Source organism: Conger conger, chromosome 9 (genome assembly GCF_963514075.1).
Source record: "Conger conger chromosome 9, fConCon1.1, whole genome shotgun sequence".
Lineage (NCBI taxonomy): Eukaryota > Metazoa > Chordata > Actinopteri > Anguilliformes > Congridae > Conger > Conger conger.
This window is the reverse complement of record NC_083768.1, coordinates 13,517,591-13,530,039: the sequence shown is the minus strand read 5'-3', so window position 1 is coordinate 13,530,039 and position 12,449 is coordinate 13,517,591. Positions and strand designations below refer to the sequence as shown.

Sequence of the window (12,449 nt, the reverse complement as noted above, 5' to 3'; positions counted from 1 at the left end):
TATTGGCAAAGATATATCCAGTTGATATACTAAGACTAAGCAAGATAGATTAAGCAGGGGCCAATCCCCCCCTGGAGCATTGTGGGGTTAAGGGCCTTGATCTAGGCTGGCCCAACAGCTGCACCCTTAGGGGCTTGAACCACCAACCTTCCTGGCCCCAGTCTGGCGCCTAGGCTATCGGATGTGAGATCAGGGTTGACGTTCTGCAGGGTTCTCCTGGGTTCTGCGGGTGACACGTTCTCCTCTCCAGCAGCAGCAGCGTCCAGAGGAGTCCCTCGCCCAGCCCCAACCACAGCAGCGGTGGCAGTCACAGCACCTCCACGTCAGCCTCCTCCTCGGCGCCTCCCGGCTCCTCCAGGCCGGGGTGTGCGTACGTCCCCGGGGCCCCCGCCCGGCCGGCCTGCACCCTCACGCCCGCCCTCGCCTCCCACTTCAACGACAACCTCATCAGGCACGTGCAGGGCTGGCCCGCCGAGCACATGGAGAAGCAGGTAACCGCTAGCGCCGCTTAGCATCCTGTTCCTTAGCCTAGCGCCGGTTAGCCTAGCATATCTTAGGCTGGCGTCACATAGCCTAGCGTTGCTTAGACTAGCATCCCTTAGTCTAGGGCTAGTTAGCCTAGCGTCCCTTTGCCTAGCGCCGCGTAGCATCGCTTAGCCTAGTTCCCTTAGGCTAGCATCACTTATGCTAGCATCGCTTAGCCTTGCATCGCGTAGCCTAGCCCTTCTTAGCCTAGCGTCTCTTAGCTTGGCGTTATTAGCCAATAGTTTTTTTGCAGTCATGTTCTGCTGTGTCGGGACACAAACAGAGGGGTTAAATGAGACTTCATTGGTTTGTACATTGATTCCACTACCAAATGTCACATACTGAGTATAAACAATATTTCTTAAGCACTTCCTCTCAAACTGTCTCCACTGTAGCCAGTTAGCCCTCTATTGTTGTACTGTTTGTTTTTTTATATTGTGTTTATAATGTGTATGGGAACCCTGACTTCAGGCCTCCAGGCTGCGTGAGGAAGCCCACAACATGGGGAGCATCTACATGTCTGAGATCTGCACAGAGCTGAAGAACCTGCGGTCCTTAGTGCGAGTGTGTGAGATCCAGGCCACTCTGCGGGAACAGAGGTGCGCTCGCCCCCAAACTCCCTAATTTCACAATACATTAAAGAGAAACGAAGGGTGTCAATTTACAATTTAAGTAAATTTGAGCATTACACTTGGTTTACGAATACATGGCTGCCCTTTCTAAGGAACCCCCCCCCCCCCCCTCCTCCTCTCTCTCCTCTCAGGATACTGTTTTTAAGACAGCAGATCAAAGAGTTGGACAGGCTGAAGAACCAGAACTCCTTCATGGTCTGAGGCGAGGGCGTAGGCCGGTTGCACGCGGCCGGAGACCCAGGGCCGAGGTCCTGTGCCCGGGCTTGGCACTTTGGAGCCGCCGTCCCGGCAGGCTTTGGACCGTCGGGGCTGGGCGGACCAGCGCGAGGGCAGAGGTGGTGACCGAGCCTCGCGGGGAAATTTCGGCGGGAAAAGGCGGAAGAGAACGCGGCCTCTGAGTGTAGATTTCCTGTAGATGTATCCATGTTGTAAATACCTTTTTGTAGAGCGGAGCCCTTTGAAAGACAGGCCTATCGGAGAGCTCCGACATCCGGACTGATCGACGCCCGCGTACCGGCCGAGCACGTTAGCCCTGTGGGATAATTGACAGGGGGGGGGGGGACCCCCCTTGCGTCCCCCCCCCCCCCCGCTTTTGCCTTTCCACCAGTCCCAGCAGTCTTGTCTCAGCGACGCTGCGTTTCCATAGGGATGTCTCCAGTGCCTGGGGGCCCCTAGGTGGGCCCCCACAGCAGCGTTGGACGGTAGTCAGAGATTGCACTCAGCCCCCGGTCCCTTCACCCTGTTTAAACTGCCTCTGTTTGTTTCTGCTCTTTCTGGCAAAATTCTATTCCTTCTCACCACCAACACCAATTTTACAGCTCGACTTGAAATGGTAAAAAAATCAAACCTGCTTTACTTGGTGTTTCCAGAACACCCGGGACCCTGCCCGTCACTTCATTCCTGTGTACAGTTGCTCAATAAGGTTTAAAAATTAAAAAAAATACTAAATTAAATATTTTTTTTCTTTTCTTTTTTTTTCTTTTTTTTTTTTTTTTTAAGAAAGATTGCCGTGAATACTAGTGTATCAGAACTGTCGTATTACATGAATTATTCCTTTTTTTTGTTCGTTTCTTCGCACCATGTAATGAACAGAAGGGCGTGACCGGGAAACCACGGCAACGGAGCTCTGTCCTCCGCCGACCACACGCGGAGGTCACAAGGTCAAATGTGAACTGTGTATACTGTAATAAAGATACTGAACTAAACCCCCGAGCCCCGCTCCTACTTCCATTCACACGCATGCAGGCCCTGGTGGATGAGAGCGTGGAGCGGGTTTCCTCCAGTGTGGCCCAGGAGGCCTGGAGTCCAGCTGCTTTTCACTCCGCCCGGGGGGACCTGAGATTGACATTCCTCCAGCAGCTTGCAAACTCTGGTGGCTGGTGGAGGTATTGCAGCTTATTAAGCCTCTGCTGCCAAAAACCACATGTCCCCATTGAAGTCCATTCAAAACTAAACCCTGGTGCATTTCTGCAGTTTTGGACAGTGCTTCTACATTGAAAAAAAATCTTAACACTGAACTATCATTCCTTCACATTTAAGTGCCTGTTGCACATGCTCTGGTGCCAAAGGGCCCTTAGTCAAACATGACAGCCTCCATGTATTGGCCCATTGCACCACTGCCCTGTTCCCATTGGAATTCATAGAACCGGTAAAGATAAATTGCGATTGACTGGAGTTTTGAGACCCTTTAATCTCGGACATGCTGTACATCAGTGGTACTTCCTGGCATTAGTGTGAAATCTACCTTTAACTTCCCCTTAAAGGTCATAATGAAGACCTGGTCAAAAGATGAAAATGGCTTTGGATGTGTAGTTGATGTATACATTTTTTTTGTTTTCTTTTCTTTTTCCCCCAAAGAGCAAAGTGTCCTGTAGATTATGCCGGCGCAATTCCTGGCTGCTTCCAAAAATCCTGCTTGATCGAGTGTCCCCATCCACATATCCAAAAAGAAACGCCCTGGGGATCTAGGGCTGTAATGAAAACAAACGAAAACATAATAGACTTATTTGCATCGCGATTTGTTTAGAAAACGCGATTGTACCTGGTGGCTTGATTTTGTTTTTCTGTGCCGTGTGCGTGCCCTTGATAAAAACCTGCTTTGACTGCACCTTCCACTCACTGATTTGCCTCCTGAATACTCGGTTCTGACCTCTGCATTTGCAACTCGTTCCCAAGTTCTTCGGTTACACGGGTCACATTGGTCAAAGGGCACATCGTTTAATAACTTGTTGCGCTGCAGTCCCTGTAGCTTTTGTGCCCGATGCAAATCAGTGATTCACGCCTCTCCACACCCTTTCTCAAGGCTGAAAGTACCTGCTGATTGGGAGGGTGCCACAGAAACTACACCTCCAGAACAGCAGTTTGAAGCCCTGCTTCTGTCCATATGCAGTGGATTTTATTTTTTCTTTGACCTAAATTATAATATTAGACTATCAGAAATATTGCTATTCAACCTGTGCTGAATAGAAACAATATTTTGATATGATGTGACCACCAGGAGGTGCTAAAAGACTTTGTTGAATCCGAATGAGTTGGTCACTGGATTTTATCCCAGTTGATACTGGCATGATTCACAGATACCTTTGATCTGTTTTGTAAGTGTGCCTTTTTCTGCACCCCAGTATAAGCATTAAGTAAATGATTATACTAGTTTTGTAGTAAGCGATTTAGCAGACCAGTTGTGATAACTTTCCAGTGAAATCTGATCAGACAGAAGTATTGGAGCTCAAACGGTTGTGTCACTGAGTATATCTAATCTGGGACTGGATTGCACATTGATAAAACCTCCCACGGCCCCAGGTCTGCATTGCTGGCCTGTGTAAAATGGCAGGGTGGCAGTGCTTTATGGTGGTGTGGTATATCTACAGAAAGGTGGCCTGTGATAGCAGGTCATTGGAGAGGAAGTGGTGGGGGGGGGGGGTCCATAAAGCTGATGAAGAACGAATGAAGTCTGGCTAACCCTTTGAAGAGTATGTTTTTTTTGTTTTTGTTTTTTTCTTCCCCAAAATTTCTTCCCCCTATGTTAGCGTTATAGAACTCCATTGCTTTAAATTATATTCATTACATGACATTATTGGCATTTGGCAGACGCTCTTATCCAGAGCGACGTACAACAAAGTGCATACCCATAACCAGGGATAAGTTCGCTGAAAGACCCTAGAGGTAAGTACAATTTCAACTGCTACCTGTACGACAAAGATAAGGACATGGGCCATGTTTTTTTTTTTTTTTTTTTTTTTGAACAAACAAACAAACAGAGCAAAAGTCACCAAAGTTAACTATCCAAACTGATATTCCTGATCGTCATATCCGCATCTTCACATTATAAAGTTTCAATCGCATATGAGTCACCTCACACTTTAAAGGGTTGATTTCACCGATTCGTTCTGTCACAAAGGCAGGCATAAGCGATGATGGCCAGTGATGTGACCTGAATCTGTTTCCAGCCTGAAGGCTGCATTCATCTCAGATAAGGCAGAGGGGTGGGGTCGGTGCTGGGCGGGTGTTGGAATGTTTCTATCAGGTAGTCATCCGGGCTTCTTCCTGAACCCAGGGGTGAATTGGGGGATCACAGGCGTTCTTGCGCCACTGATAGGGGTGAGGGATCCCCCGTCTCAGGTGAGACCTCTGATTTGCATCCCAAATGGCCAGTTAGGGAGGGGGGGGGGGGGGGGGTTCTGTTGTGGTAGGCCAGCAGCCTGGGAAGGAGCCTGGAGGAAGAAGGTTAGGCAGCTCTCTCTCACACACACACACACACACACACACACACACACACACACACACCCCAGCCCGTCTCCCCTGATCACACCTCCCTCACAGCCTGGACGCAGTTGGGACCCAGGTGCGAATGGGGTCATCAAAAACAACTACGGCTACGCATCACAAAGGAGCAAGGCCTGCCCAAGACACGCACGGCGCTAACGGCGTAGCCGCCGCGGCCTGTCACAGGAACAGTGAGGCCCAACGGCACCATTAGACCGGCGACGTGAAGCACAACGTTCCTGCTGCAGCTTGAAGCGCCCTGAAAAAGCTGTAGGTTCGGTCAATCAAGTTTTCTGTGTATGCAAACAACCCACTGCTGCAACTGTGTGTGTGTGTGTGTGTGTGTGAGCGCGTTTGTGGGTGGCTGATAAAATCATGTATGTGTATACGCGCAACCACACATCCAGGGCTATTGTCTCTCTGCAAAGACGCCAGACAATCATGCGAAGGAGAACTGTAATTTCAGCAGGCAAGAATGTCCTGTTTGTGCAATAGGAAGCGGGCAAGCCAATGTCTTCTCAGTCTGTCTGATTGCCTTTGATAACAGATAGAGGGGGAGGGGGGTGAGGCAGACAATGTGAGATTTACAATCATGAAGTCATGCAGGAGAGCTGTAGCCTACCAACAGCCAACTTTAAAATATATTTTCTTTTTTAGCTTTTTAAATACAATTGCGGAATTGCACTCCGTTAACAATGCCGTTGCAGTTACGGCCTTGCTGCCCGTTTTTAATGAGAATTGGATTGATGCAGTAAGGAACACCCCCACCCCCACCCAAGTACTGTAAAACGCCTTGAGATTCCCAGATGAAAGCCACCGTATGGCTACAAAATAGAGACGTCTATTCATACATTTCCTAAGGCTATTTCCACGCCTGGAGACAGTGCTTTAGATCTCAGCCTATCAGCGAGGCGATCGGGTAGGGTTTTGATATCGATCAGCTCTGTGTTTCGCTCGGAGTTGTTTTGGGGATAATTGAGCGTCGGCCTGGCTGTGTCGTCTCGGTGGCGCCGGGCGCTCGTCTCTGGACTGCTGATTTCACAAAACGCCTGCCCTGCGCCACCAGGGCAACGTCCATTCGCCAAAATCAGAGGATCGGGAAGGTGGAGATTTCTACATGCTGTCTGACCCCGAAGAACCGTTCGGCACATTTATTCTGCGGGGCTCCGTTCGCATTAACCTACAGCCTGATACATGTCACAAAAAGCATATGCATAGCCAAAAACATGAAGGACAAAATAAATATACAATATGCCTCGAAAACGTGTAGATATAAAAAGTACTTGTTGCAGTATAAAGTGTATTGTGTCCATTTTAAACGATCACATAAAATAAATGACATTGCGAAAGGTCAACAAGTAGTACCCTATAATTCCTCAAGCACATTTGATTAGAGTGTACACTTACAGGTATAAATAAAATGGCATTTAAAACAGAAAACGAACCAAATCAAAAGTATACACAATGCTCCCTTGTAGATATGGTATTGTTTTATTGTGTCGTCAATAGTTAAATACTTTTGACTAATTTTGAACAACAGGAAACATTTGATGTGAACAGAAAATATCTGTTTATGTTTCGTTTGCCTTTGGGAATAATCCTGACTTGAAAATTGACTGAATGATTTTCAGTCATCGGACAAATGCAGATAGAACAAGAGTTTTCTTCATTAATTTAACTTTACCCCAGTTTTTGATGCGGTATTGGCACACACCATAAATAATTTATTTCACTAGTGTATGCTGAAAAATATGCATTTTTTATCAGTCCAAGTAGGAGGGATTCATAATTGTTTGACAATGTGGTGAACCAATCGCAGTGCATATAGACTCTTGTATGTAAATTATCGACAACAGTGGCCAATGAGTTTTTGGAAGGCGGGGACTAGTTAGGCTCCGAAGTGTGTCCCGATATCTTCCCCCCCCTTAAATTCAGTTCGGAGTAGGCTACTGCTGGCGCGAGAGGGGATCGTGTGCGAATTTACGGGTTTTTTGGTTTTGGATTATTCTTTTTTTGTTCAAACGTAGATGCCAACAACAAATTGAACTGTATTGCTGGTGGATATAATTCTGTGGCATTCGTTCGTCTTTGAAGGAATGTATTTTGTTTCTGCCAGCTCCCAGTTTCAGCGGCAGTGCTGACAAGTGTTACGGTGATGTAAAATGCAGTGGAGCGACTCTGGACATCCAGCCAATGCTTTTAGCATCCGCGTTGGAGCGTTCTGTCCGCACACTTAACGGGAGTCCCAACACCGGTCACCCATGCAACACTAACTACGGATTTTTGTGACGGAAGCTAAGCGACAAGCAAAGTGGATTTGAAAGATTGTTTTTGTTTGTCTTTTCGTAAATGGATCGCCATTCAAATCCCATTTCCATTTGGCTTCAATTGGAAATTTGCGCGATGGCTGTTCTTCTAACGAAAGGTAGCTCGCGAACTAAAGTTTTTTAAATAGAATTCAACTGAGCTGTGCTCCGCTAACAATATTTTATGAACCATTGTGTATGAATTTTGTTCAGGGGCAGCCTTATTTAATGTCAAATAGCAATCTAGCTCGGGAGAGGAGAGGGAAATGATGAACGACTGCAACTTTAAACAGCCGACAAGGAAAATGCGTTCATTTTTACCATATTGATGTCCGTGACCATTATATGGAGTTTAAACTTCAAAATATATATAACCTAGCTCCTGCTGACTGAAATTGTATATCAAAAAGGTGTAGGCCTTCGTTTGACCGTAATAGAGAAATGCATAGACTACTCAATACTGTGTGCGCGTCCAACTTTGGCGTCCAGTCATGTATTCTTCCAATTCCAATTTATATGTGTCTATAAATTTGCTAGCGTTACACAAAGTTTCATTCTTTAAAACAGTTGTATAGGATACTGTCGTAAAACTACCCCTGTAAGAATGTTTTCGTTTTGTCTTCAGCACTTCGAGTTCACTCCGTCACCCACGTCTGTTTCGTGTATTTGTGTAATGCGCAGGGAAGCATGCTTTAGGGAAGTTTCGCGAGTTTCCCGAGAGAAGGCACTTTAGGCAAGGCTATACATGTTTATACGGATTTAGCTGAAGGTGCTGGCTTGGGTTAAATGGGACATGTTATTTGTTACCGCAGCCAGACATAAGATTTACAGTCGTTTTTTATAGTGTTTTTAAAATTTCCAAGGATTATAGCTATGCGCAAGGAACTTCCACTGTAAGCGTTTTCAGCCGTCAAACCTCCTTTCACAGAAGTCAGTGCGTGAATCTTTAGTTTAGCAATATGCAGTGGGGGGGTCTTTGGTTGTCGTTTTAGTTTTCCACTGCTGTGAAAATGTAGTCTTTACCCATGTAAGTGATTTCCCTAAGTAGATCAGTCCAGGAGATCACGCGTTTTCGCATCATTTCCCAATGCTCTTCATTAAAACAATGTAAAATGTTAGGCTACCTTGAATGTTGGGCCCTGAACTTGCGTGCAGATTGCTGTTTTCCAGCTGACTTTGTCAAAGTAATCTACTCCGATAACTACAACATGGTCCAATACAACTTCTGGACTGTTGCGGTTTTGTTTTCATAGTTAACTATCCCACGGTCTGAGACATTTTTATGTTTTACGAGCATTAAGGTGGCATGTGACAGTTTCAAACTTGGATATAGGCTATAGCCCGCATTTTGCTTACGTAGCTATTGTTTTCTTGTCTTATCCACACTTGAAATTAAATGTTGATTTATCTTGGATAATAATTCGGCGTCTTCTTTCTTTTCAGGGGAAATAAGGTGTTACTGCGATGCCCCTCACTGCGTCGCTACTGGCTACATGTGCAAATCGGAGCTTAACGCTTGCTTCACGAAGGTGTTGGACCCGCAAAACACGAACTCTCCTCTTACCCACGGGTGTATCGACCCTTACACGACCTCGAGTGCCGTGTGCAGCTCGAAGACCTCCGATGATAAGAGCGGAGGTTCCGCGCTGGAGTGCTGTCATGACGACATGTGTAATTACAAGGGCCTGTACGATCTGGTCCACCCCAGAGGAGACGCTTCAGGTAAGGAACTATCGCTCGATTGAAGTCTTTGTTGTGTTATTCTTTGGCTGATTATTTTAATTAAGATTAAAAAGGATATGCATTTTTTATGAGGGATGATCGTCTTGGAAGAGACTCACGATGCACTTTCACCATTTGTAGGTTTAGATCTAAATTGGTGTGTAACATCAAAGGCAGACTATGCTTGGAATATACAGTGTGTTGCATGTCTTAACCGAAGCACCTGGAAACAGATCAGGTTTATGGTGGGAGAAGTAATTTCCTATAGAGTGCCTTTACAGGATAAATAATATTTTGCGCACAGGAAAAAGCCATTCTTGCAAATACTTATTTTAAGTCAGTAAGATAATGAATACATATTTATTGAAGTGGAAACGTAAAAGCTTTATATGAAGATAAATATTTCGATCTATCATTGTAAGCATGCAGCTGTACGCATGTTTGATTGTAAATCAAAGTTAACCACAATTTGTGGCTGAATACAGATGCTAAACTTTGGGAAGTTGTATAGCACTGTTTCTAAAAATGATTTTGGCGAATGGGTAAATAAGAAGCCTAGATTGGCTGAAAACAGAACTTCTGTTCAAATGTAATTTAACCCTAAAAATAGTTGCAAGTCTACTAGCCCAAATCCAGGGGACAGTAACCCTGGTCCTGCAGAGCTATAGGGTCTGTTGGTTTCTGTTAATACTCAGCAATTTATTGATCCATTATAGCAATTAATTACACATATAACTCAACCTCCCCTGGTTTATTGGGTCTAAGGAAATTGCTGTTAGAAAGGTGATAACAAAATCTAGCCATCCCTGTGGCTCTCCATGATCACCATTTGAGAAAAGTATGCTGAAGTATACCTGTATACTATTATGTACTGAGGAATACTTGGAAGTATAATTTATGTATGTATAGTATAGACATGGGTAGGGTTGCAGATGTTTGCACCAGGCTCTTTATCAGAGTGCATAGCACGTTTGTGAGAAGGTTTCTGTGCTGGAGTGCGGGTGTGTGACGGTCCTCCGCTGTCCTCCACAGAGCAGGGCGGCCGGTACCCGTCCGAGGGGAGCCGCGGCCTGGGCACGCGGGTGCAGGAGCTGGCCTCCTCCAAGGAGGTGTGGTTCCGGGCGGCGGTGATCGCCGTGCCCATCGCGGGCGGGCTGATCCTGGTGCTGCTGATCATGCTGGCCCTGCGCATGCTGCGCAGCGAGAACAAGCGTCTGCAGGACCAGCGGCAGGAGATGCTGTCGCGCCTGCACTACAGCTTCCACGGGCAGCAGGCCAAGAAGGGCCACCTGGCCAAGCTGGACCTGGAGTGCATGGTGCCCGTCACGGGCCACGAGAACTGCTGCCTGACCTGCGACAAGATGCGGCAGGCCGACCTGCCCCTGGTGCACTGGGGGATGTACCGGGGCCACGGGAAGCTGGAGTTCGTATGATGGGCCCCCTACCCTCCCCCCCGCCTCTTTGGGCAGAACCAGGCGTTCTTTCCACGTGTTGACACTGACGCCATTTCTGGTCCATTGCTTTCCATTCCTGTTTTTATTATTTTTGTTCAGAAAAAAAAACAAACTGTACCGCAATCTGTACGATTGTGCCAGGCAGCACTTTACTTGAAACGAAAGCCGAATCAAAATGGAGCTGAGAGACGAACCGGACAGTACAGGACGGCCAGCTCCGATTGGGCCCCCTGGAACTGGAGAGCGCAGGACGGCCAGCTCCGATTGGGCCCCTGACACCAGGGCCCCCAGTGGACCCTCTGAAGGATTCCAGAACTTCTCGTATTTGCACATTTGTATAAAGAGAATAGGTTGCTCTGCTTTAAGAGGAAGCTCGGTAGAAGAAAACCACACTGACCAGGGTACAGACGGACTTTGCTGAGGAGGAAAGAGGAGATTCAGTGTTAACTCTAGGTGCACACACTCCTCCACTTACGGTTCTCCATTCAGCCTATTGTAAAGATTTCAAAGTATATATAAATATATTTTTGTCGGATAACCTGTTTGGTGTGTTTCCTGTGCTGGTGAGTGGAACCAAATTGTTTTGCTTAATTTAATTACAAATTAAAGTCATAATTTAGTAACTCGCTGTTCTTATTCTTTCAAGTGAATAAGATAAGGCAAATGCATTGTAAAATAATATAATAATCTATTGTCCTTTTATGTATTGTACTTTTGAAAAGTACTATGGCTGGAACATTCTTGTAATCTTGTCCAGAAAATACTTAGAAACCTTCATTGGTCCCGAGTGCCAAAACATAAGAGGCTCTGCGAACAGCTGCCAAGCGGACAAAGTACAATCTCCGCTTTCCAGCCAGAAAATGGTGTGTGGGAATCGAAACGCTTCAGTCAAGGACCCCAATCATTTACACTTTATTTATGTGTAATAGGCAGAATAAGAGCGCAAGAAACAAGAGGCTGTTGTACATTTCAGATGACGTATTTCTCCGTGCTGCATCTTTATTTAGAAATATATTAGCACATTTAAATTTTATGGCCTCTGTGGTGCATTAAATTGTGGCCGAAAGGGAGGGAGGGGGTGTAAATTATTAAATGCAAAACAGAATTATTTTCGAAAATGCAAAATAAGCATTTCAGACAAATTCATGTTTGTTGAGGGACCGGATATGTTGGATCAGGTCTTTACAGGTCTGAAGATTTGCATCACCGTGAGCTCATTAGCAGCCCTTAAGGTAATGCCTACATCTGATAAAAGGTGTGCTGTCTTGTTTTACAGTTGCACTACACGTCTGACTCACCTCCAGTGGTGAGATTGAGTCGGTTCCAGCAGTTTTATGCAAGCTGCCACTGGATTTATCTTGGAAGTTATTGTGGATTATTTAATATTGACGTTATTAATTTAATATTTAATATTCATACTCATACAGGTGAGCCCCGCCCCATTCAGTGTGTATGAAGTGGCATTTCACTGCTGATTGAGAAGAGAGCTCTCCCCTCGTCTGTGGGCAGACGGACACGTTCGTGTTTGGTCCATCCCATTTCCCGGGCGTAACAGCCTTGTTTTGTAATAGATTTTGGGATTGACCCATCTTGTCGGGGGCGTTACTATGTTTTGTTTAACGGATGTTGTGCACAGTGGGGGAAAAAGGTGTTGCTCTACCTATCCCCTTGTTGTTGGTATCAGTGTAGTGTACTGGTCTACACTGCATGGGAACTTGGTTTGTAACTCACATTGGGGGGGGGGTCCCTTGGCAGTGACCTGATAAGGAATAAACTCCATCTCGCTAACAGCAGTGCTTTTTTTAAATGTTAAAGTTACAATATGTTCCAGTGCGTACACAAACCCTTTTGGCTTTGCTGGTGCCCTGGATATTGTATAATGTATGGAGTGAGCTTCTGCACAGGTAAATGGTTGGCATTTGGTCGCCTTTATCCAAAGCACTGTACAATTGATGCTTCTCATTCACCCATTCATACACACACTAACAGCGATTGGCTGCCATGCAAGGCATACATACCAGCTCGTCAGGAGCATTTTGGGGGTTAGG

The 12,449-nt window shown here is 46.0% G+C and overlaps 2 protein-coding genes across 3 annotated transcripts in view; both read left to right on the top strand.

Annotated features, from left to right (window-relative positions):
- LOC133137361 (WW domain-containing adapter protein with coiled-coil-like) overlaps positions 1-2,362 on the top strand; it is a 29,512-nt gene extending 27,150 nt beyond the window's left edge. Inside the window, exons 11-13 of one of the 2 annotated variants that reach the window (XM_061255594.1) lie at positions 254-491; positions 997-1,124; positions 1,289-2,362. In XM_061255594.1, coding sequence (XP_061111578.1) covers positions 254-491; positions 997-1,124; positions 1,289-1,358 — 436 coding nt within the window. In that variant the 3' untranslated portion in view covers positions 1,359-2,362. Of the gene's footprint in view, positions 1-250; positions 492-996; positions 1,125-1,288 lie in introns of both variants that reach the window. The other variant, XM_061255593.1, reaches the window with a different exon arrangement.
- Positions 2,363-6,864: 4,502 nt separating this feature from the next.
- LOC133137282 (BMP and activin membrane-bound inhibitor homolog) lies at positions 6,865-11,024 on the top strand. Its single transcript, XM_061255461.1, has 3 exons — positions 6,865-7,344; positions 8,669-8,947; positions 9,980-11,024. Exons 1-3 carry the CDS (start codon positions 7,269-7,271, stop codon positions 10,378-10,380), a joined length of 756 nt encoding a protein of 251 aa, XP_061111445.1. The 5' UTR covers positions 6,865-7,268; the 3' UTR covers positions 10,381-11,024.
- The last annotated feature ends 1,425 nt before the right edge of the window (positions 11,025-12,449 follow it).

Excerpts from the sequence above, each read along its gene's own strand:
- LOC133137282 (XM_061255461.1), top strand. The coding sequence starts at position 7,269 with ATGGATCGCCATTCAAATCCCATTTCCATTTGGCTTCAATTGGAAATT. Across the intron at positions 7,345-8,668 it reads GGCTGTTCTTCTAACGAAAG|GGGAAATAAGGTGTTACTGC; the intron begins GTAGCTCGCGAA and ends CTTTCTTTTCAG. Across the intron at positions 8,948-9,979 it reads CCCCAGAGGAGACGCTTCAG|AGCAGGGCGGCCGGTACCCG; the intron begins GTAAGGAACTAT and ends TGTCCTCCACAG.